Raw genomic sequence first — 24,914 nt, forward strand, 5'->3', positions numbered from 1 at the left:
GTCCTTGTTTTTGAAAGAAAAGCAACAAAAAAAAGTCAATTAAAATAACATCAAATTGATACGAAATACAGTGTAGACATTTCTAAGTGACCCCAAACATATATAAACCAATGAACGAACAAAGCCATTGCTCACGTGACACCATTCATTCTTATTTTAAGACTCAATAGCGCATTTAAGCCAAATGAAGTTGGTTAAGATGGAGGCTCATGGAGACAAACCCTTGAAGTGACGTTGCAGGCTAGCTCTGTGCTGCCCCCTCCCATTGAGTAACTCCAAATTAAAGGCAGACCGAGGTACTGCAGCCTGCCATTAGCAACTAAAAGATCCTTAAAATATCTTCTGTGTATGATTGAAAAATAATCGGTTCAAGGACATACATCTGATGTATTAGAAGCAATTATTGGTACCATGATTGTCTTCTAAACATATTTTTATTTACACGAAGATTGCCAGTTTTCCATTCACTATAATGGAGGATGCTGTTTTCTACTAACAATGCCTGCAGTACGACGGTCGGCCTTGAACTTCGTGGCTTCAATGAGACGGGGCAGTCGTTTTCCCCTGATATAAATGCATGCACATTCTATTTCTCGTTGTGGTAACTATGGGGGCTGACTGACCTGCGATGTAGCTGTTGAGTGATGCTGTCGAACTGTGCGAGGGCTGCCGGCGGCGTGGGCCACTCCACACTCTTCCCATAGTCAGCCATGTTGCGTACGTTGGTGAAACGTCGTTCTACCTCCCAGAAGTGGGCCTTGACCTTGTAGCGCTTGTAGCAACCCATGATGGCATAGATGGCACGCATACGCTGGCACCTCATCCTCGCCAGTGCCCCGCGCCATACCTGTGGGAGGGAGAGAGAGAGCGAAAGAGAGAGTGAGGGATGGAGAGAAAGTGAGAGAGTGAGAGTGGGAGAGAGTAATGGAGCACAGCAAATTCTCCAGTGTTAAATCAATACTGTCAGTGTTGTTCCAGTGTCTATACGGGTCCACACTTTTCAGTGGGCACTCAAATGAAGTAGCAAGTTAGGAAAATACTAATAAAAAGGTGAAACAAAGGAAGAGGAAGAAAGACAGGTAGACCAGTTGTCAAATCAAAGTCTGCAAAGCAAATTTGCCCGTGTTAATTTTTCAGTGTAACATTTCTAGTGTTGATTTAGTTGTAAAATTCACTCTGTAAGAGTGAAATTGACACCCAGTGGTGTAAATGAAACCCCAGTGTTGGTGTTAGAGTTATTGTTTTACACTTTGGAGAGTAAAACAGTCCCATAAAATTGTTAAATATATTATTTAGCATTGTTTTTGCATGTACATGGATTGATTAATCTTATGCTACACAAGGATAAATAACATACATTTTTCTAAACTAATCCAATCACCTGGTTAGATTTATTGCACCCATTACTGAAATGGTTGTTCCAGTTTAATTGGTTTAAGGAGTCTTCTTATCAACTTTCCTAACCTTGGCATTCATTCTGAATGCAGGTTGCAGGTGAATCAAAATCCCAACTGTTGGATATCATAACTCTGTCTGAAATCCAATATGAATTACACATCACTTTACAAGCCAGCATAATGTGACAAGGAGTTTCCTAACAGCAAAGTGTGAGGATTTAACTTGGCCATCAATGGAAAGCCTAATGATATAAGTATTGTATTGTCATAGAGTTCTATTTTAATGGTAACATTTGCCCAGGTACTCACTTAATGAAAGCCACAGGTCTTTAAAATGAAAGAATTCAATAACCATATCTCTGTCAATAACAAATACAGTCATGGGTGGTAACTCTACAATTCACTCGAAAAGAAAAGGCACCCTGGGAAATGTGCAAATCAGGCTTTAGACCATACAGCGTTAAAACAACACCCCAAAATGATTCACTGTAACACGACAGGTGTTAATTTCTTTTACTGAGAAAGTGTAACAGCGTTAGCAGTTAGTGAGTCCAGTTTACTCTAAATCACGTGTTATGTTTTACACTGTAAGTGTTGCGTATCACTCTACAGTAGAGCTATACAAACATCACAATCAAGTTCATTTGAACACTTTAAAAGTTAAATGGAGAACACTGCAACAGAGTTAAATCTTTAACTATTTCAAAGGTGTTATTTTAACACCAGTTCAGAAGGGCTCACATGTTCACTGAAAATAGTGTGCATTTAACTCTTTCTGAGTTAAATGTACACCATTGATTTTTCTGTGTGGGACAAATCAATGTCTGTCCAGAGACTGTCTGGGTTAGACTCCTGCTGAGTTCCAGACAAAGTTCTGTTCCAGTTAGAGAGGCTTAGCTGCAGATAGATTCATCCGGGTTACGTCCCAAATTGCAACATATTCCCTATATAGTGCATTACTTTTGACCAGAGCCTATACGGTGTAGTACACTATATAGCAATAGGGTATTATTTGGGACGCAATCCCTGAATTGGGTCAGAGAGAAAAGCAGGGCATTTAATTCACAATCACAGAGCAAGAAGAAGAGAATAATTAATGAAATGTAATGTAACGATGGCTCTGATCGCATTCATTATCCCAATTATTGTATCAGAGTGATCTCCATTTGACTCAGCAGATGAATCACACTGAGTTGAATATAACACATCCCAAATGGCACCCAATTCCCTATTTTGTGCTAAGGGCGCTGGTAAAAAAAAAAGTAGTGCACTACAAAGGTAGAGGATGCCATTTGGGACTCAAGCTGTGACTGGGAGCCAGATCATCATCAAGCTGGAGACAAATTAAAAGCTTTTCTTTTAAAGGGGCAATCTGCAGTTGCAACATCCATTTTTGGACTTGTAAGTTAATGATATTGTACCCATTGATTCTTTAAGAATATAACTTATAAATACCGAATTAGCTTAGTTCAACTGCCGTACCCATCAGAACTTAAAATATAAGTTTGTTTTACATGTAAGTAAAAATATCGTTGATGGTCAGTCCTTGCATCCATAGGTCTTTCTATGAATTTGAGAGTGGTTACATTTCTCCAGCCCCATCCCTCAGCTTTTTACTGAAGCAGAGGCTTTGTTATTGTTTCAACTGCGGATTGCCCCTTTAAATGCATAGGTCTTAATAAGATGTGGATGCTGCTGTGTGATTCACATTCTGACACGCAAGCTGTCGATGGGGTTTTAATTAGGACTAGCTGCCAATGCCATGGGTCCTTGGACAATTAAATGCATCTCTGTCTGTTTTCATACATACATGGATAATTTGGTCTATGAAAGTAACAGGAAATATAAATTCAGGAATTATGTGTGGAGTATCTGAATGCAGGGGTTTGTTCATTAAAACCAAACAGGAGAAAATGTACATTTGGCAAGACAGATATATACCATTTTCTCCCCATTGATTGAACACAACCCAGTTTGTGAACTTTTACTATCAGTACAGCCTCCGGCCACACGGGGTCCCTACCTTCTGTAGGAACAGCACCAGGATGGGGATGAGCGCAGCTCTCTCCTGCTCCAGCGTGAAAAGGGACCGAGGTGTTCGCACAAACAGCTTGGTGTGTCCATACGCCACGTCGTCCTGGAAACCGTGCTGCGTAACGATAGCCTCCACTGCCTCCCTGTCTGTCTCCATCAGGTGATTGGGCCAGGTGTACTCACACGTCATCTTATACCTACAGTACACACAGGAGGGAAGACAAAGAGTTCAAGATACAGGCAGTTGTGCTAAACATGACAATGAGTGACAAGGTGTTGGTATGATAGATTTAAATTCCTCTGTTCCTCTGTTATACACATGGTTGAACACAGTCATATAAAGCTTGTTATTCATATGTATACTGTGGCAGAATGTTATTAAAATCATGGACAATGACTCTAATTTCTGAGAAATGACTCATTCTTAATGTAGAGCTTTCACCCCAATGACGTTAGACCTCAGGGTGTGTGCATGACCTCTGACCTCTGTAGGAAGCGTGCGTAGGGCTGGCGGTAGGCGAACCCTGCCCTCCGCACCCTGACGTTCTCCAGCAGGCCCAGGTATGCCACCTGGTGTTGGCATCGGGCGTCGTCAAACAGCACGGGAGACTTCATCTCATTGGGCTTGATGCAGCGCACATAGTATGGCTCCTACAATACATTACACAAACTCATTAACAGCACAGTTATATACTGTGTAGTACAGTCTCACATAGTACCTCTCCTGTAAATACACAGAATAATACACTGTCAATAAGTATGCCTCCTAGAATACAACACACAGAATCCTCTAATATAATACTGTAATACTACAATACACAACACAGTCGTATACTGTGCAGTAACACATAGTACGGCTCTTACAATACAGCGAACACAGTCACAGTCCAACAGGATACAATACACTGTAGTAAAGAGGTCAAAGGAACGCAGACCGCAGGGGATAGAAGAAGGACGCGGGATTGGCGCACATTCAACAAATCTGATCTAACAAAGTGGATATTGGTCGAATCCCTCATGATTGATGTACTGTAACAGACCCACAATGTGGTTACTGAAGTCCGATTTCGATATTTTGGGCTGTTTTCGCTGCATAACATTTAGAAGTTGTCCCTTTTCATGTTCTGAAGAAGTGACTGCTAAATGATAACTCCCTTTTGTATAAAGCTGATAAAATAGCTAGCATACAGAAACTGGTGGTGGTAGTCAAAGTTGTTTTAAACTGTAACGCGGTTGCTTGGTGACGATGACATGAACATGTATTGTGGTTGACATACATACAATCATTATACTCAGATTCTTACCTCAACATAGTGTGAAATACACATATAAACAATAGCTTAAATATTCAGAAGGCAAATTTTGCTTGAGGGCAATGAGGAGATTCAGGATCTTCAAGGCCCTTCCCCCTACGCATTTCCATGGTATTTCCATTGTTTTGGTCGAGTTCCATTGACCTCTTTACCGCATCTATGTACTGTATAGGAGATACTGTAACCACATAGTACCACTCTCACAATACAGAGAGTAGTGGAACAGTCACATACTGTGTATTACTATAGTATCACATAATACAGCTCCTGTAATAGACAGAATAACCTATACTGGTCATAATAGTGGTAAGAGTCCAAAAGCAATATAGTGACAAACATTAGAAATACTTATTTTGCCCAAGTTGGTTCTGTAGACAACTTGGTATGGACCAGACTGGACAGAACTCAGTGGAACATAGCCATCCCAAAGAGGACTGAATATGTGTTGTGCAATCATGCAGAAATACATCCAAGCCTATTAGAATATCAATGCATTGTTAAAGTCTAGCTTGGCCAAACTCACAGTGTCTGTCCTACAGAAAGAGACTATTAAACTCCTAAAACGGCATAATACTAAAGTTTTTAAAGTGCACAGATAGTGGCAGCATGCCAATTAGTAACCTATTCCCTATAAAGTGCACTACTTTGAACAGAGCCATGTGAGGCTCTGGTCAAAGTAGTGCACTATGTAGGGAATAGGGTGCCATTTGGGACACAGAGAGTGTGTCCTTGTGCTACCTCTGTGTGCCAGACAGGAGCTTGCTGGGACACATTAAGGGACACATCTTCTTGTCAAGGGAATGGGCATGTTGTGTGTTCCAAATGGTGCTCTATTTCCATTGAAGAACACAACTTTTGACCAGGGCTCATAGTTCGCTATATAGGGAATAGGGTGCCATTTGGGATGCAGGCATGCTTTGTCCTCGCTGTTCTTAGTGTTCTGTGGTCTGTCTCTCATTCACTGCCCCCTGCAGGATGAATACAGTTGAACAGAGCACACACACACACACACACACACACACACACACACACACACACACACACACACACACACACACACACACACACACACACACACACACACACACACACACACACCAGCACAACAATTTTAGCTCAGACTTGAGAAAGGAGGCAGTTAGACTGGGAGGGGTACAACGCGGAGAGGAGAGGCGGTAGGTCAGATTGGGTACAGGTGTCCCCCTGGGACTAACAATCAGGGCATCCAGTCCTTCAACATGACCTAAAAACTGTCCCCAATGTGTCCGTCCCATCCCCCCCTCATCCCCATCTCCCCACCATACACACAGGCCTAGCCCATCCTCACAGAGAAGCACTGAAGCACAAGTCGGTCATCTCAAAATAACAGCAGGAAACGTCACATCTCAGTCAGGGTTAAAGGGAGACATATCACCTCATGTAGAAACAGATTCCTCATGTGCTGTAAGACATGCTTTATCACTCATATGTCTAAAACGGCACAGGTCTGTGTGAGGTACAGGATATTACATCACATATAGTGTAGATATGGCACAGGTCTGTGTGAGGTACAGGATATTACATCACATATACAGTAGATATGGCACAGGTCTGTGTGGGATACAGGATATTACATCACATATACAGTAGATATGGCACAGGTCTGTGTGAGGTACAGGATATTACATCACATATACTGTAGATATGGCACAGGTCTGTGTGAGGTACAGGATATTACATCACATATACTGTAGATATGGCACAGGTCTGTGTGAGGTACAGGATATTACATCACATATACTGTAGATATGGCACAGGTCTGTGTGAGGTACAGGATATTGCGTCACATATAGTGTAGATATGGCACAGGTCTGTGTGAGGTACAGGATATTACATCACATATAGTGTAGATATGGCACAGGTCTGTGTGGGATACAGGATATTACATCACATATAGTGTAGATATGGCACAGGTCTGTGTGAGGTACAGGATATTACATCACATATAGTGTAGATATGGCAAAGGTCTGTGTGAGATACAGGATATTACATCACATATAGTGTAGATATGGCACAGGTCTGTGTGGGATACAGGATATTACATCACATATAGTGTAGATATGGCACAGGTCTGTGTGGGATACAGGATATTACATCACATATACTGTAGATATGGCACAGGTCTGTGTGGTATACAGGATATTACATCACATATAGTGTAGATATGGCACAGGTCTGTGGGGTATACAGGATATTACATCACATATGCTGCAGATATGGCACAGGTCTGTGGGGTATACAGGATATTACATCACATATGCTGTAGATATGGCACAGGTCTGTGTGAGATACAGGATATTACATCACATATAGTGTAGATATGGCACAGGTCTGTGTGTGGTACAGGATATTGCGTCACATATACTGTAGATATGGCACAGGTCTGTGTGGGATACAGGATATTACATCACATATAGTGTAGATATGGCACAGGTCTGTGTGAGGTACAGGATATTGCGTCACATATACTGTAGATATGGCACAGGTCTGTGTGGGATACAGGATATTACATCACATATGCTGTAGATATGGCACAGGTCTGTGTGAGGTACAGGATATTACATCACATATGCTGTAGATATGGCACAGGTCTGTGTGGGATACAGGATATTACATCACATATAGTGTAGATATGGCACAGGTCTGTGGGGTATACAGGATATTACATCACATATAGTGTAGATATGGCAAAGGTCTGTGTGAGGTACAGGATATTACATCACATATGCTGTAGATATGGCACAGGTCTGTGTGAGGTACAGGATATAACATCACATATACTGTAGACATGGCACAGGTCTGTGTGAGGTACAGGATATTACATCACATATAGTGTAGATATGGCAAAGGTCTGTGTGAGGTACAGGATATTACATAACATATGCTGTAGATATGGCACAGGTCTGTGGGGTATACAGGATATTACATCACATATGCTGTAGATATGGCACAGGTCTGTGTGGAATACAGGATATTACATCACATATGCTGTAGATATGGCACAGGTCTGTGGGGTATACAGGATATTACATCACATATGCTGTAGATATGGCACAGGTCTGTGGGGTATACAGGATATTACATCACATATGCTGTAGATATGGCACAGGTCTGTGTGAGATACAGGATATTACGTCACATATGCTGTAGATATGGCACAGGTCTGTGTGAGATACAGGATATTACATCACATATAGTGTAGATATGGCACAGGTCTGTGGGGTATACAGGATATTACATCACATATGCTGTAGATATGGCACAGGTCTGTGTGAGATACAGGATATTACATCACATATAGTGTAGATATGGCACAGGTCTGTGTGAGGTACAGGATATTACATCACATATAGTGTAGTTATGGCACAGGTCTGTGTGGGATACAGGATATTACATCACATATAGTGTAGATATGGCACAGGTCTGTGTGGGATACAGGATATTACATCACATATACTGTAGATATGGCACAGGTCTGTGTGGGATACAGGATATTAGATCACATATACTGTAGATATGGCACAGGTCTGTGTGGGATACAGGATATTACATCACATATAGTGTAGATATGGCACAGGTCTGTGTGAGGTACAGGATATTACATCACATATACTGTAGATATGGCACAGGTCTGTGTGAGATACAGGATATTACATCACATATAGTGTAGATATGGCACAGGTCTGTGTGGGATACAGGATATTACATCACATTTAGTGTAGATATGGCACAGGTCTGTGTGGGATACAGGATATTACATCACATATGCTGTAGATATGGCACAGGTCTGTGTGAGGTACAGGATATTACATCACATATGCTGTAGATATGGCATAGGTCTGTGTGAGGTACAGGATATTGCGTCACATATAGTGTAGATATGGCACAGGTCTGTGTGAGGTACAGGATATTACATCACATATAGTGTAGATATGGCACAGGTCTGTGTGGGATACAGGATATTACATCACATATAGTGTAGATATGGCACAGGTCTGTGTGAGGTACAGGATATTACATCACATATACTGTAGATATGGCACAGGTCTGTGTGGGATACAGGATATTACATCACATATACTGTAGATATGGCACAGGTCTGTGTGGGATACAGGATATTACATCACATATACTGTAGATATGGCACAGGTCTGTGTGGGATACAGGATATTACATCACATATAGTGTAGATGTGGCACAGGTCTGTGCGGGATAGAGTATATTACATCACATATACTGTAGATATGGCACAGGTCTGTGTGGGATACAAGACCAGTCTTGTCTGTGCAGCAGACTGCCATCTCATTAATGTAGTGGTGGTATGTCTTGTGTCCAGGCATTTCTCACAGGACAGATAGATAGACTAGACCCCCTAGGAAGAGGCTTATAGGACCACAGGCAGCCGGGTGGCAACTGTACCAGGCTGTGTTTTGGGGTATTTGTGTGTGAGTGTGTGTGTGTGTGTCTCAGTAATAATCCCTGCAGTTTGTCAGTATCTGACTGACCTTTCAAAAACAGACATTGTTATCTCTCTGACAACGTTATCCATATTTCTAGAAGCTGGTTGATTTGTCCAGCTGTTAGAAACACAGGTGTGGCTAGTGCACAATGTCCAGAGGAAAATGATGACAGAGAGGTTAAGCTCATGTTAGATTAAAAGCATAGAGAGTGACGGACGAGTGGCCTTGATTTGACAGCCGTTGCCAAGCAACACGGATGCATATTATTTTGCCAAAAAGTTGGGAGAGAAGTAGGAGTGGAACTAACATCAAACCTACCAAGCACACCAGAGTCACCATGAACAGAATGAAGGTGTGAACTTTTATCGCTATGAGAAGTTGCCCATGTGTCTGTTTTGGTCACATAAGCAACCAGTATACAATACAACCAGTCTGCAAACAACCACCACTGACCTTGCAGCCCAGTTTATCCACAAGGGCCACAATGGAGTTCTTGAAGAGGGTGGCTGCAGTCAGGGGTCGTTTAGTGACCTCTGTGATGCTCAGCTGACCATCTGGCCACATCTCCTTCAGCACAGGGTTGGAACTACAGAACGAGAGAGAGAAGCGAGAGAGAGACGGAGAGAGAGATGGAAGGAGGTTATAAAAGTGAACACAGGCTCAAATGTAAGAGTTTGAAGAGAGTTTGAACAGCTAGTCTAGGAGAGAAGAGGAGAGCAGAGGGTACTGTAAGGATAGGATTAAGTAGTCTAGGAGAGAAGAGGAGAGCAGAGGGTACTGTAAGGATAGGATTAAGTAGTCTAGGAGAGAAGACGAGAGCAGAGGGTACTGTAAAGACAGGATTAAGTAGTCTAGGAGAGAAGGGGAGAGCAGAGGGTACTGTAAGGACAGGATTAAGTAGTCTAGGAGAGAAGAGGAGAGTAGAGGGTACTGTAAGGACAGGATTAAGTAGTCTAGGAGAGAAGAGGAGAACAGAGGGTACTGTAAGGACAGGATTAAGTAGTCTAGGAGAGAAGGGGAGAGCAGAGGGTACTGTAAGGACAGGATTAAGTAGTCTAGGAGAGAAGAGGAGAGTAGAGGGTACTGTAAGGACAGGATTAAGTAGTCTAGGAGAGAAGAGGAGAGTAGAGGGTACTGTAAGGACAGGATTAAGCAGTCTAGGAGAGAAGGGGAGAGCAGAGGGTACTGTAAGGATAGGATTAAGTAGTCTAGGAGAGAAGGGGAGAGCAGAGGGTACTGTAAGGACAGCATGAAGTAGTCTAGGAGAGAAGGGGAGAGCAGAGGGTACTGTAAGGACAGGATTAAGTAGTCTAGGAGAGAAGGGGAGAGCAGAGGGTACTGTAAGGACAGGATTAAGTAGTCTAGGAGAGAAGAGGAGAGCAGAGGGTACTGTAAGGACAGGATGAAGTAGTCTAGGAGAGAAGAGGAGAGCAGAGGGTACTGTAAGGACAGGATTAAGTAGTCTAGGAGAGAAGACGAGAGCAGAGGGTACTGTAAGGACAGGATTAAGTAGTCTAGGAGAGAAGAGGAGAGTAGAGGGTACTGTAAGGACAGGATTAAGTAGTCTAGGAGAGAAGAGGAGAGCAGAGGGTACTGTAAGGACAGGATTAAGTAGTCTAGGAGAGAAGAGGAGAGCAGAGGGTACTGTAAGGACAGGATTAAGTAGTCTAGGAGAGAAGACGAGAGCAGAGGGTACTGTAAGGACAGGATTAAGTAGTCTAGGAGAGAAGAGGAGAGCAGAGGGTACTGTAAGGTCAGGATTAAGTAGTCTAGGAGAGAAGAGGAGAGCAGAGGGTACTGTAAGGACAGATTTAAGTAGTCTAGGAGAGAAGAAGAGAGCAGAGGGTACTGTAAGGACAGATTTAAGTAGTCTAGGAGAGAAGACGAGAGCAGAGGGTACTGTAAGGATAGGATTAAGTAGTCTAGGAGAGAAGAGGCGAGTAGAGGGTACTGTAAGGACAGGATTAAGTAGTCTAGGAGAGAAGAGGAGAACAGAGGGTACTGTAAGGACAGGATTAAGTAGTCTAGGAGAGAAGACGAGAGCAGAGGGTACTGTAAGGACAGATTTAAGTAGTCTAGGAGAGAAGACGAGAGCAGAGGGTACTGTAAGGATAGGATTAAGTAGTCTAGGAGAGAAGAGGAGAGTAGAGGGTACTGTAAGGACAGGATTAAGTAGTCTAGGAGAGAAGAGGAGAACAGAGGGTACTGTAAGGACAGGATTAAGTAGTCTAGGAGAGAAGAAGAGCAAGAGAAGCAGGGTAACGGGAACACATTTTTGAAGAACTTTATCATTCTGTAAAACGTGTGTGTGCAGAGGAGACACCTGTTATACATGAGCCGCTTGAAATCTTGGAAGAGAGGGTCCTTGTTCTTGTCCAAAAAGCCCTCGACGGAATATCTGAAATAGAGAGAGAGACAGGCAGAGGTTATAGAAACTAACACAGCCTAAAATGTACAAGAGACCCCCCCCGCAAGGACACTAATTGAAGAGACAAGTCGAAAAAAGCCTGAAAGGTGCTATAAAATGACAGTACATGAGTTCTGACACTGCAACCATAAGTGAAGTAACACAGACAGTACATTAGAGTCAGTCCTAAACTATTTCCTAATGGGAGACGATGATGGATCACTAATGGCACCCTATTACCTTAGTACTATACTACTTTTGATCAGGGCACGTAGGGTTCTAGTCAAAAGTGGTGCACTACATGGGATATAGGGTGCCATTGAGAATGTATGCTATATTACTAGCGCAATCCCTTCTACACAAATAGAACAGTACTCTCTCAAGTGAGTCAAGGAGTCCTCAGGCAGAAGCTTATAATAATAGTTACGGAGCTTAGTGGATTGAGTAAACTCCCCGAGAGCTTACATTTAAGAAACAGGAGGGGAAAAAAACTGAGTTGAACCACATCAACAACATGTTTTATGATATTATGCACCACTTTGTGGTACTAGTTACTATAAAAAAAATACACAATATGTGTGCATGGGGCAACCTGATTACATTAAATAGAAAATAGAACAATGAATTAACTTTATTAATTGTTTAGAATTAAATGAGGTAAATTGAGTTGAAACTTTGCCGAAGTGATATCTCGTGGCATGCTGCTTCACTGGATTAGAGACCCAGATGTGAAAGGCTAAACCCTTAACTACACACACACACACACACACACACACACACACACACACACACACACACACACACACACACACACACACACACACACACACACACACACACACACACACACACACACACACACACACACACACACACACAAACTCATGCATACACAAGAACTCTCTCCCTCTCTCAAACACACACACGCACACTCGCGTGCAGGTACATACTCATGCATACACAAGAACTCGCTCTCTCTCTCAAACACACACGCGCACGCACACACAAGCGTGCAGGTATATACTCATGCATACACAAGAACTCGCTCTCTCTCTCTCAAACACACACACGCACGCACACACAAGCGTGCAGGTACATACTCATGCATACACAAGAACTTGCTCTCTCACTCTCTTTTTCAAACACACACACACACACCCCTGCCACACACAGATATAGCACTGTGAAAGAATGTTCTGTCTCTCCATGACTGTCACATCTGGACAGAGGGGCAGATGAAGAGCTTGTGTTAGTATGACAGATGTGCTCCTGAGGCTGATGGAGGCTCTGTGTGTGTGTGTGTGTGTGTGTGTGTGTGTGTGTGTGTGTGTGTGTGTGTGTGTGTGTGTGTGTGTGTGTGTGTGTGTGTGTGTGTGTGTGTGTGTGTGTGTGTGTGTGTGTGTGTGTGTGTGTGTGTGTTGTTGTTGTGTCAACACCACCTGACCGGATTCCAGGAACCTCTCTAGAGAGAAGAACACACCCTGTGTTCCAAATGAAACCCTATTCCCTATATAGTGCACTACTTTTGACCAGGCGCTGGTCAAAAGTAAAGCCCTACGTAGGGAATAGGATGCCATTTGGAAGGCAGACACATACAGGGCCAGGGCAGATGCTACAAGGACAGGACAGACAGGATGACACAGGGAGGAAAAGCAACTATCCAGAAGATGAAGGATGATTCAGGGAATATATGAGCATTTCTGAAACTCTCTGTTTTTCCCTAACACTACAGAGCTGATTCTGATGATCGAAGCTTGATAATTAGTTGATATGAGTTAACTGTGTAGTGTTAGGGCAAAAACCAAAACGTGCACCCCTTGAGGTCCCGAGGACTGAGTTTATGAAACCCTGGTATATACTGTATTTTACAGGTAACTGCCAAAATGAAGGAAACACCAACATAAAGTGTTTTAATAGGGCATTGGGCAACAACAACAATATACTTTGTATCCATCATTTACTCAAGTGTTTCCAAAAATATAAATGCAACATGCAACAATTTCAAAGATTTTACTGAGTTCTGTTCATAGGTGGAAATCAGTCAATTTAAACACATTCATTAGGGCCTAATCTATGGATTTCACATGACTGGGCCTGGGAGGGCATGGGCCCACCCACTTGGGAGCCAGGTCCACCTACTGGGGAGCCAGGTCCACCTACTGGGGAGCCAGGTCCACCTACTGGGGAGCCAGGCCCACCTACTGGGGAGCCAGGTCCACCTACTGGGGAGCCAGGTCCACCTACTGGGGAGCCAGGTCCACCTACTGGGGAGCCAGGTCCACCTACTGGGGAACCAGGTCCACCTACTGGGGAGCCAGGCCCACCTACTGGGGAGCCAGGTCCACCCACTGGGGAGCCAGGTCCACCTACTGGGGAGCCAGGTCCACCTACTGGGGAGCCAGGTCCACCCACTGGGGAGCCAGGTCCACCTACTGGGGATCCAGGTCCACCTACTGGGGAGCCAGGTCCACCCACTGGGGAGCCAGGTCCACCTACTGGGGAGCCAGGTCCACCTACTGGGGAGCCAGGTCCACCTACTGGGGAGCCAGGTCCACCTACTGGGGAGCCAGGTCCACCTACTGGGGAGCCAGGTCCACCTACTGGGGAGCCAGGCCCACCTACTGGGGAGCCAGGTCCACCTACTGGGGAGCCAGGTCCACCTACTGGGGAACCAGGTCCACCTACTGGGGAGCCAGGTCCACCTACTGGGGAACCAGGTCCACCTACTGGGGAGCCAGGTCCACCTACTGGGGAGCCAGGTCCACCTACTGGGGATCCAGGTCCACCTACTGGGGAGCCAGGTCCACCTACTGGGGAGCCAGGTCCACCTACTGGGGAGCCAGGTCCACCTACTGGGGAGCCAGGTCCACCTACTGGGGAGCCAAGTCCACCTACTGGGGAGCCAGGCCCAGGCAATCAGAATGAGTTTTTCCTCACAAAAGGGCTTTATTACAGACAGGTTGGATGTACTGCCAAATTCTCTAAAACGACATTGGAGGCGGCTTATGGTCGAGAAATTAACATTAAATTCTCTGGTAACAACTCTGTTGGAAATTCCTGCAGTCAGCATGCCAGTTGCACGCTCCCTCAAAACTTGAGACATGATCTGTGGCATTGCGTTGTGTGACAGAACTGCACATTTTAAAGTGGCCTTTTATTTATTGAGAGAAATAAGCTTTTTGTGCATATGGAACATTTCTGTGATCTTTTATTTCAGCTCATGAAAAATGTACATGTTGCGTTTATATATTTGTTCAGTGTAGGTTTGAAGGTGGAGGGTAGCATATGGGGTGGAAGTACATTGTGTGCAGTAAACAGTATGGAAATATATGGTTATACAAAGCAAAGATTTATAGTGGTGAGAGACTGAGAGTGAAGTGCTGAAGGCCATGGTTAAAATTTAAAGGCTAAGCTATGGCATGAAGTTCAATCGTATCTAGAGTTAGGACGGGTTTGAGGAGTCGGCAACACTATAGGGCAATGAGATGGAAAGGTATGGCTGTAGGATACAAATGATAGCGATAAGACAGAGAGAAGAAGACAGGGAGGAAGAGAAAGAGAGACAGAGTGAGAAAAGTCAGGAGGGAGGGGGGAGCAAAGTAGGTCAGTGCTGGAGGGGCGTGGGATGGGAGGGGTGGCGTTGTGACATGGGGGGTGGCAGGGACGAGGCAGGGTATATTTAGCAGGAGCAGGGGATGGGATAGGTTGGGGGAGGGGTCTGTTGCAGTCACAGGGGAGATGTGTAGGGACCTTACGGGGGATGACAGCTAGGCTGAGGCAGGCTCTCCCCTGGGTCCTGGCTGTGACAGAGTGACAGACAGACGAGGACAACACAGTGACAAGGAGAGCCTTCCATCTTGGCCGCCCAGGAGCCCTGTTGTACTGGAACAACGTCTAATCCTTTTAACTATATATCGCACTACCTTGGACCAGAGCCCTGCTCAAAAATAATGCCCTATATAGGGAATAAGGTGTCATTTCAGATGCAGGCGAAGACTAGTACACTAGCATGTTGTGCACTAAAAGGCATGACTGTGATGTGTGAGCCAGCTGGGGATTCAGGGATGGATGAATGTAAACCAAACATGGCCTAATTGCTCAGTGTTGAAGTCATGTTATACATCATGTTAACCTGGATTCCCTGACTGTCATTTCTCGTCACATGTACTTGGCACTCCACTCGACTTCTCCTTTATTAATACTGTTCGAGACTTTCTAAGGGGAAATAGTCTGGTTTCTCTCTCTCTCTCTCTCTCTCTCTCTCTCTCCCATCCTTCCTCTCTCTAAGCCTCCCTCCCTCTCTATCCTTTCCTCTTTCCCTCCCTGGCTCCTTTGATGCCCTACTATTTCTAAAATTGAGGGCAATGTAGACCCTTCAAACCCACTGTAAGCCAATGGAAGACCGTTTTACTGGATAAACCCCAGTGTTAGCCAATGGAAGACCTTGGTAATGGATAAACCCTCAGTGTTAGCCAATGGAAGACCCTAGTAGTGGATAAACCCCCAGTTTTAACCAATGACAGACCCTTGTACTTGAAAAAAACCCAGTGTTAGCCAATGAAATACGCTGGTACTAGATAAACCCACAGTGTTAACCTATGAAAGACCCTGGTACTGGATAACAGTCTGGTCTACTCCCTCACTGTTCTCTCCTACCTACCTCCCTCCCTCCCTCATCACTCCCTCCCTCCTTTCTCTCTGTCTCTCTCCCTCCCTCGTCCCTCCCTTCCTCTCTCCCTCCCTCAACAAGACGATGTCCTTCTATTTCAAATGTTTTACTGTAGGTCCCACAATACTAGTGCCAACAGCGCTAGCCAAGTCGCTAATGGCTTGGCACTGGTATTGGCTTGACTCCATTTAGCTACACTGCCATTGACTTTTCATCCAATCAACATTAATCTTATAGGTCCTATAACCTATGACCTTTCCTGTGTTACATCATCATGACATTTCACCTGTTGAACCACCATAGTTTCCTGTCATGGTTGTGGTTTAAGTGCAGGCTGAGTCAGCCGTAACCCACCTGTTGTGTTCGTTTCATGTTAATTAATTCTGTGTTCCCGGTTCAAAATGATCGCCCCATTATAGCTAATTATGAATCCATAATAATACATATATTATCACCTAATGTTGTGTTAGATCTTTTCATCAACTTAAGTTCTTGCTATTTATTGATCTGAGCATAATGTATGTATTATTTTGTCTATAACAAATACTCAGATGAACATATTGTGCTATTTATCAAACACTACTTTCTCCTCTAATGAATCTTCCCTGTCAGTGTCCTGGCCTCTCTCCTCCTCAACAATGTCATGATCAAAGAAATGATCAAGAGCCTCACATACAGTATATCGTTTGATCATTGTGCTCCCACAGAACGAATTGTGAGCGGTCTTCTGGTCAGACTCCGGAGACGGGCACACCTTTTAATCAGGGCAAGGTGACTGGTAACATGACCGAATACAAAACAGTGCAGCTACTCCCTCCGCAAGGCTATCAAACAAGCTAAGCGTCAGTATAGAGACAAAGTAGAATCTCAATTCAACGGCTCAGACACAAGAGGTATGTGGCAGGGTCTACAGTCAATAACGGACTACAAGAAAAAAAACAGCCCAGTCACGGACCAGGATGTCTTGCTCCCATGCAGACTAAATAACTTTTTTGCCCGCTTTGAGGACAATACAGTGCCACTGACACGGCCTGCAACGAAAACATGCGGACTCTCCTTCACTGCAGCCGAGATGAGTAAAACATTTAAACGTGTTATCCCTCGCAAGGCTGCTGGCCCAGACGGCATCCCCAGCCGCGCCCTCAGAGCATGCGCAGACCAGCTGGCTGGTGTGTTTACGGACATATTCAATCAATCCCTATACCAGTCTGCTGTTCCCACATGCTTCAAGAGGGCCACCATTGTTCCTGTTCCCAAGAAAGCTAAGGTAACTGAGCTAAACGACTACCGCCCCGTAGCACTCACTTCCGTCATCATGAAGTGCTTTGCGAGACTAGTCAAGGACCATTTCACCTCCACCCTACCCGACACCCTAGACCCACTCCAATTTGCTTACCGCCCAAATAGGTCCACAGACGATGCAATCTCAACCACACTGCACACTGCCCTAACCCATCTGGACAAGAGGAATACCTATGTGAGAATGCTGTTCATCGACTACAGCTCGGCATTTAACACCATAGTACCCTCCAAACTCGTCATCAAGCTCGAGACCCTGGGTCTCGACCCCGCCCTGTGCAACTGGGTACTGGACTTCCTGATGGGCCGCCCCCAGGTGGTTAGGGTAGGCAACAACATTTGCACCCCGCTGATCCTCAACACTGGGGCCCCACAAGGGTGCGTTCTGAGCCCTCTCCTGTACTACCTGTTCACCCACGACTGCGTGGCCACGCACGCCTCCAACTCAATCATCAAGTTTGCAGACGACACAACAGTGGTAGGCTTGATTACCAACAACAACGAGACGGCCTACAGGGAGGAGGTGAGGGCCCTCGGAGTGTGGTGTCAGGAAAATAACCTCACACTCAACGTCAACAAAACTAAGGAGATGATTGTGGACTTCAGGAAACAGCAGAGGGAACACCCCCCTATCCACATCGATGGAACAGTAGTGGAGAGGGTAGTAAGTTTTAAGTTCCTCGGCATACACATCACAGACAAACTGAATTGGTCCACTCACACAGATAGCATCGTGAAAAAGGCGCAGCAGCGCCTCTTCAACCTCAGGTGGCTGAAGAAATTCGGCTTGTCACCAAAAGCACTCACAAACTTCTACAGATGCACAATCAAGAGCATCCTGGCGGGCTGTATCACCGCCTGGTACGGCAACTGCTCCGCCCACAACCGTAAGGCTCTCCAGAGGGTAGTGAGGTCTGCACAACGCATCACCGGGGGCAAACTACCTGCCCTCCAGGACACCTACACCACCCGATGTTACAGGAAGGCCATAAAGATCATCAAGGACAACAACCACCCGAGCCACTGCCTGTTCACCCCGCTATCATCCAGAAGGCGAGGTCAGTACAGGTGCATCAAAGCTGGGACCGAGAGACTGAAAAACAGCTTCTATCTCAAGGTCATCAGACTGTTAAACAGCAACCACTAACATTGAATGGCTGCTGCCAACACACTGACTCAACTCCAGCCACTTTAATAATTGGAATTGATGGGAAATGATGTAAAATATATCACTAGCCACTTTAAACAATGCTACCTAATATAATGTTTACATACCCTACATTATTAATCTCATATGTATACGTATATACTGTACTCTATATCATCTACTGCATCCTTATGTAATACATGTATCACTAGCCACTTTCACTATGCCACTTTGTTTACATACTCATCTCATATGTATATACTGTACTCGATACCATCTACTGTATCTTGCCTATGCTGCTCTGTACCATCACTCATTCATATATCTTTATGTACATATTCTTTATCCCCTTACACTGTGTATAAGACAGTAGTTTTGGAATTGTTAGTTAGATTACTTGTTGGTTATAACTGCATTGTCGGAACTAGAAGCACAAGCATTTCGCTACACTCGCATTAACATCTGCTAACCATGTGTATGTGACAAATAAATTTGATTTGGTTTTTGATTTGATTTGATTTGAGCAAGGCCTTAAAAAAGCTGTATATACTAGAACTGCGAGAAAAGTTCTATATATTATTGAAACAATGTTGCGATTGTTTGTGAGAATGCAAACAGGTGTGGTCCCCATGGGGGAAAGATTCCATTGGGGAAAGGTTCCCGTGGGGGTTGCCATGGAAGCCAAGAAGGGGAGAGAGGGGTGTGTGTGTGTGTGTGTGTGTGTGTGTGTGTGTGTGTGTGTGTGTGTGTGTGTGTGTGTGTGTGTGTGTGTGTGTGTGTGTGTGTGTGTGTGTGTGTGTGTGTGTTCAAACACACATGCATGTGGAGAGGAAGTGTGTTCATCTGATGAATGGGCATGTGCCGGAACTCAATTTTATACACAACTAGTAGTCTCAACCCATTCATTTCTAATGACCGGTCATGTTTCACTGGGAACACTACATGTGTACAAAAGTTAAATAAAACACCCCAAATGTAATGAAAATCATCAAAATGTATTTTGTGTGTTCAGATGCCCTGTGTGGACAAAGTCATGGAACCTTAAGGCAAGCCGATTAAATAAACTTCATTTTTCAGAGAGAACACAGCAGGATGGCCAAAAGGGATAAAGGAGAATAGAGTGTGACTTTACAGCAAATACAAGTATGTGACTCACGTGACGTCCCCAGCATAGTGGCGGATACGGAAGTCTCTGTGGAACTCCATGGTCTTGTCTGATGGGGTGAGCTACAATGGAGATATTATCCCCATCATCATCATCATCACCTTCATCATCACTATCATCACCATCATTGTCATTGTGACCATCATCATCACCGTCATCACCATTGTGACCATCATCATCACCATTATCATCATCATCAACCTCCTCATCACCATCGTCAACATCATCCTTATCATCATCACCATCATCATCATCATCATCATCATCATCATCATCATCATCACAGTTACCCTCTGTAATATAGGCTGGCCGAGGGAGATACAATCATCTCTTACAGCTCTCGTATGTCTCTCACATAGATCTCTTCAAGAGATCAAGACATCTTACAGTAGTTGGAAGTGGAGCATTTAGACCCACTACCATTGGATGCTACTGTCTGTCTCGATGGTCTCAATGGAATATAGCTGCCTTCTGAAGTATAACGAAACCACAACAGAGTGCAAATAGTGGGATGGATACCCCTGCTCTCTATTGACCATCCAGTGTAACTGCACTAACAATATCACACCAGTGGGGTGTTAAAGCAATTCTTAAACCGTCAATGGGGTCCTGATGGGAGTGTTGCAGTATAATGAAGACAGTAATGGAGAGAAGACATATTCAGTGAGGTAGAGGAAGGATTGGGGTACCTCAGCATAATTTACGTTGTGGGTTTTTAGTGTAAGTTGCAGAAGGAATTACTATTTTATGGTTATAGGGACATGGTTATAGGAGCTGTAGAGAGGGAATGTTGAGGTATTTGTGTTAGAAGTATGGCCTGGGAGAATAAAAAAGACTAGATTAGAAGAGAATAACATAGAATAGATTAGAATAGAAGAGAATAACATAGAATAGAATATAGTTTATTCTATTGAAGGCAGCGTTGCTCGTCTGACCCACCTTGCGGGAGGTGTAGTGAGGGTGTTGTCCCAGCTTAGCATCCATGCTCTCCAGGCAGATGGTGTCTGTCACCTTGCCCACAGTGAGACAGGCCTCGTCCAACACAGAGATGATGCCCTTATGGGGCTGTTCCACCAGGTCCACGATGATCTGGTTGTTAAAGTAGTCAATCTGGAAACACACAGGGGGAGAGGAACTGTTAGAAGTAGGCTTCTGAATACTGCATGTGTTGCTTATGGGAGTGTGTTTGTGGAGAGAGAGAGAAACAAGAGAGAGAGAGAGAGATAGAAAGAAAGAAAGAAAGAAAGAAAGAAGGAAAAAAAGAAAGAAAGTGTGTTTCTGCGTGCATGCGCATCTGTGTGGGCATGTGTTTGTGTTAGTCCGCGTGCACGTGTGTGTCTCACATGCTGCCAGGTGATACCCTCTCTCTGGTACTCGTCTTGTTCCTGGCGAAGAATCAGCTCGATGAAGAGCTGCTGCAGCTTCTCATTACAGTAGTTAATACAGAACTGTTCAAAGCTGCCCGACGACAACACAGAAACACAGGTTTCAACATGGAACAACAGATCATGTAGTCACCATGATTACCATACATTTTGAATAAATACAATCTTCAGAGAGGTTTCAAAAAGTTTGAAATTATAGATATTGTGAGAAATATTTATATCAAGATATATCCATCTGGTCAAATACAAGGTTTATCCACCATCCTGATAACTCACAAGATTGTAAATACCAGGACAGGGAGGAGAATGTATATAGATACTATTGGAGAGTCTAACCTGTTGTTGTCGAAGATTTCAAAGCCGTAAATATCCAGCACTCCGATGACTGTGTTTTTCCCATGGAGCACTGGGTTGTAGTCTTTCACCTCAATAACAGCATTGATACGAGCCACAATCCAACAAAACAATCTCTCATAGAGAGCCTAAAGAACCAACATAGAGCAGGAGAGGGGGAAAAAAGAGAGAGAGAGCAAAAGAGAGAGAGAGAGAGAGAGAGAGAGAGAGAGAGAAGAGTGAGAGAGAGAGTGCGAGAGAGAGAGAGAGAGAGAGAGAGAGAGAGTGAGAGAGAAAAAAAAGACAGAGAAAGAGTGAGAGAGAGAGTGAGAGAGAGAGAGAGAGAGAGAGAGAGAGAGAGAAAGAGTGAGAGAGAGAGAGAGAGAGAGAGGGAGAGTGAGAGAAAAAAAGACGGAGAGAGAGAGAGAGAGTGAGAGAGAGAAAAAAAAGACAGAGAAAGAGTGAGAGAGAGAGTGAGAGAGAGAGAGAGAGAGAGAGAGAGAGAGAGAGAGAGAGAGAGAGAGAGAGAGAGAAAGAGTTAGAAAGAGAGAGAGATAGGGAGAGTGAGAGAAAAAAAGACAGAGAAAGAGTGAGAGAGAGAGAGAGAGAGAGAGAGAGAGAGAGAGAGTGAGAGAAAAAAAGACAGAGAAAGAGTGAGAGAGAGAAAGAGTGAGAGAGAGACAGAAAGAGAGAGAACAAAAGAGAGAGAGAGAGAGAGAGAGAGAGAGCGAGAGAGAGAGAGAGAGAGAGAGAGAACAAAAGACAGAGATTATGCAGTACACAATAATGAGTCAACATTGATGGGATTTGTCATTTATGAAGACAAGTCTTGCTGAGCTAATAGTGACCAGCCCAGTACCTTGGCAAAAGCGTCCCGGCCAAAGCAGGCCTCCTTTTCAGTGTGTCCCTTCTCTATGACCTCTCCGCCCCCGGTGGCCACAGTGCGGTACAGCAGGCTCTTAGTCACGTTGTCTGGCTCTGTGGTGGTCAGCCCAGCGATGTGACTCACAGCCTCTGAACCCACCACCTGGACACTCTCACTGTCTGTCTCAAACTGCAGGTTGCCCTGGGGAGTGGCAGAAACACAGTTCATGATCCTAGTATTATACAACTGGATTTGGTATAAATCATAGATCACAGGGTTGAACTTTATTTCGCAAGTAAATTGCAAGATATGTACTAAGAAGTAATATGGTTTCCAACCAGGATATTAAATGTTCCTTTATCTGTGTATCAACTGACATGTATGTGTAACTGATAGATGCACACACACACACACACACACACACACACACACACACACACACACACACACACACACACACACACACACACACACACACACACACACACACACACACACACACACACACACACACACACACACAAACACACACACACACACATCATTTGGTATGTATGGCCAATAGAAATGTGACCAAGAATATACTGAATACAACCAACCAGGATGAGGATGGTCCCCAGGATCCTGTAGATGGAGTCGATCTCCTCCTCTGAGAAGCCAATCACCTGCAAGGCACTCAGCACAGCCCTGTGATTGGACCGGTCATTGTTGGATGTCTACAGAGAAAGAGAGAGGTAAATTACAGACTACAGAACAGTATTTGCTTCTCTTTACTTAACTTTACATTAGGTTACCTTACTTTATGTTACTGTACCCTAGGTTATTTAACGTCAATCTACTTTACCCTAGGTTATTTAATGTTATTCTACTTTACGTTACTCTACCCTAGGTTATTTAACGTTATTCTACTTTACGTTACTTTACTTTACCCGAGGTTATTTAACGTTATTCCACTTTACTTTACTTTACCCTAGCTTATTTAACGTTATTCTACTTTACTTTACTTTACCCTAGGTTATTTAACATTATTCTACTTTACTTTACTTTACCCTAGGTTATTTAACGTCAATCTACTTTACCCTAGCTTATTTAACGTTATTCTACTTTACTTTACTTTATCCTAGGTTATTTAATGCCATTCTACTTTACTTTACCCTAGGTTATTTAACATTATTCTACTTTACGTTACTTTACTTTACCCTAGGTTATTCAATGTTATTCTACTTTACTTTACTTTGCCCTAGGTTATTTAACATTATTCTACTTTACGTTACTTTACTTTACGCTAGGTTATTCAATGTTATTCTACTTTACTTTACTTTACCCTAAGTTCTTTAAAGTTATTCTACTTTACTTTACGTTACATTACTTTACCCTAGGCTATTTAACTTTATTCTACTTTACTTTATGTTACTTTACCCTAGGTTATTTAACATTATTCTACTTTACTTTACGTTACTTTACTTTACCCTAGGTTATTTAATGTTATTCTACTTTACTTTACATTACTTTACTTTACCCTAGGTTATTTAATGTTATTCTACTTTACTTTACATTACTTTACTTTACCCTAGGCTATTTAATGTTATTCTACTTTACTTTACATTACTTTACTTTACCATAGGTTATTTCATGTTAATCTACTTTACTTTATGTTACTTTACCCTAGGTTATTTAATGTTATTCTACTTTGCTTTACGTTACTTTACTTTACCCTAGGTTATTTAACATTATTCTACTTTTACTTTACTTTACCCTAGGTTATTTAACGTTATTCTACTTTACCTTACGTTACTTTATTTTACCCTAGGCTATTTAATGTTATTCTACTTTACTTTACGTTACTTTACTTTACCCTAGGCTATTTAACGTTAATCTACTTTACTTTACATTACTTTACTTTACCCAAGGCTATTTAATGTTATACTACTTTACTTTATGTTACTTTACTTTACCCTAGGCTATTTAATGTTTTACTACTTTACTTTACTTGAGGCAATTTTTGGTTATTCTACTTTACTATTTTAACCTATCTTATTTAACGTTATTCTACTTTACTTTACGTTACTCAATCCTAGGTTATTTAACGATAATCTACTTTACTTTACGTTACTTTACTTTACCCTGGGTTATTTCATGTTATTATAGTTTACTTTGCGATACTTGACCATAGGTTATTTAATGTTATTCTGCTTTACTTTACGTTACTCTACTTTACCCTAGGCTATTTAACGTTATTCTACTTTACTTTACATTACTTTACTTTACCGTAGGTTATTTAATGTTATACTACTTTACTTTACGTTACTTTACTTTACCCTAGGTTATTTAACGTCAATCTACTTTACCCTAGCTTATTTAACGTTATTCTACTTTACTTTACTTTATCCTAGGTTATTTA

The 24,914-nt window shown here is 43.2% G+C and overlaps 1 protein-coding gene across 1 annotated transcript in view; it reads right to left on the bottom strand.

The window, feature by feature from the left end:
• Window positions 1–24,914, bottom strand: part of LOC135549735 (unconventional myosin-Ig-like) — an 87,098-nt gene that overhangs the window by 38,396 nt on the left and 23,788 nt on the right. Inside the window, exons 7-17 of the mRNA XM_064979989.1 lie at window positions 23,113–23,229; window positions 22,508–22,714; window positions 21,652–21,797; window positions 21,274–21,388; window positions 20,870–21,040; window positions 19,922–19,992; window positions 11,567–11,641; window positions 9,697–9,829; window positions 3,916–4,082; window positions 3,421–3,628; window positions 624–847 (exon numbers count right to left, since the gene is read on the bottom strand). Of these exons, the coding sequence (XP_064836061.1) occupies window positions 624–847; window positions 3,421–3,628; window positions 3,916–4,082; window positions 9,697–9,829; window positions 11,567–11,641; window positions 19,922–19,992; window positions 20,870–21,040; window positions 21,274–21,388; window positions 21,652–21,797; window positions 22,508–22,714; window positions 23,113–23,229 (1,634 nt within the window). The remainder of the gene's footprint in view (window positions 1–623; window positions 848–3,420; window positions 3,629–3,915; window positions 4,083–9,696; window positions 9,830–11,566; window positions 11,642–19,921; window positions 19,993–20,869; window positions 21,041–21,273; window positions 21,389–21,651; window positions 21,798–22,507; window positions 22,715–23,112; window positions 23,230–24,914) is intronic.

Source organism: Oncorhynchus masou, chromosome 12 (assembly GCF_036934945.1).
Source record: "Oncorhynchus masou masou isolate Uvic2021 chromosome 12, UVic_Omas_1.1, whole genome shotgun sequence".
NCBI lineage: Eukaryota > Metazoa > Chordata > Actinopteri > Salmoniformes > Salmonidae > Oncorhynchus > Oncorhynchus masou.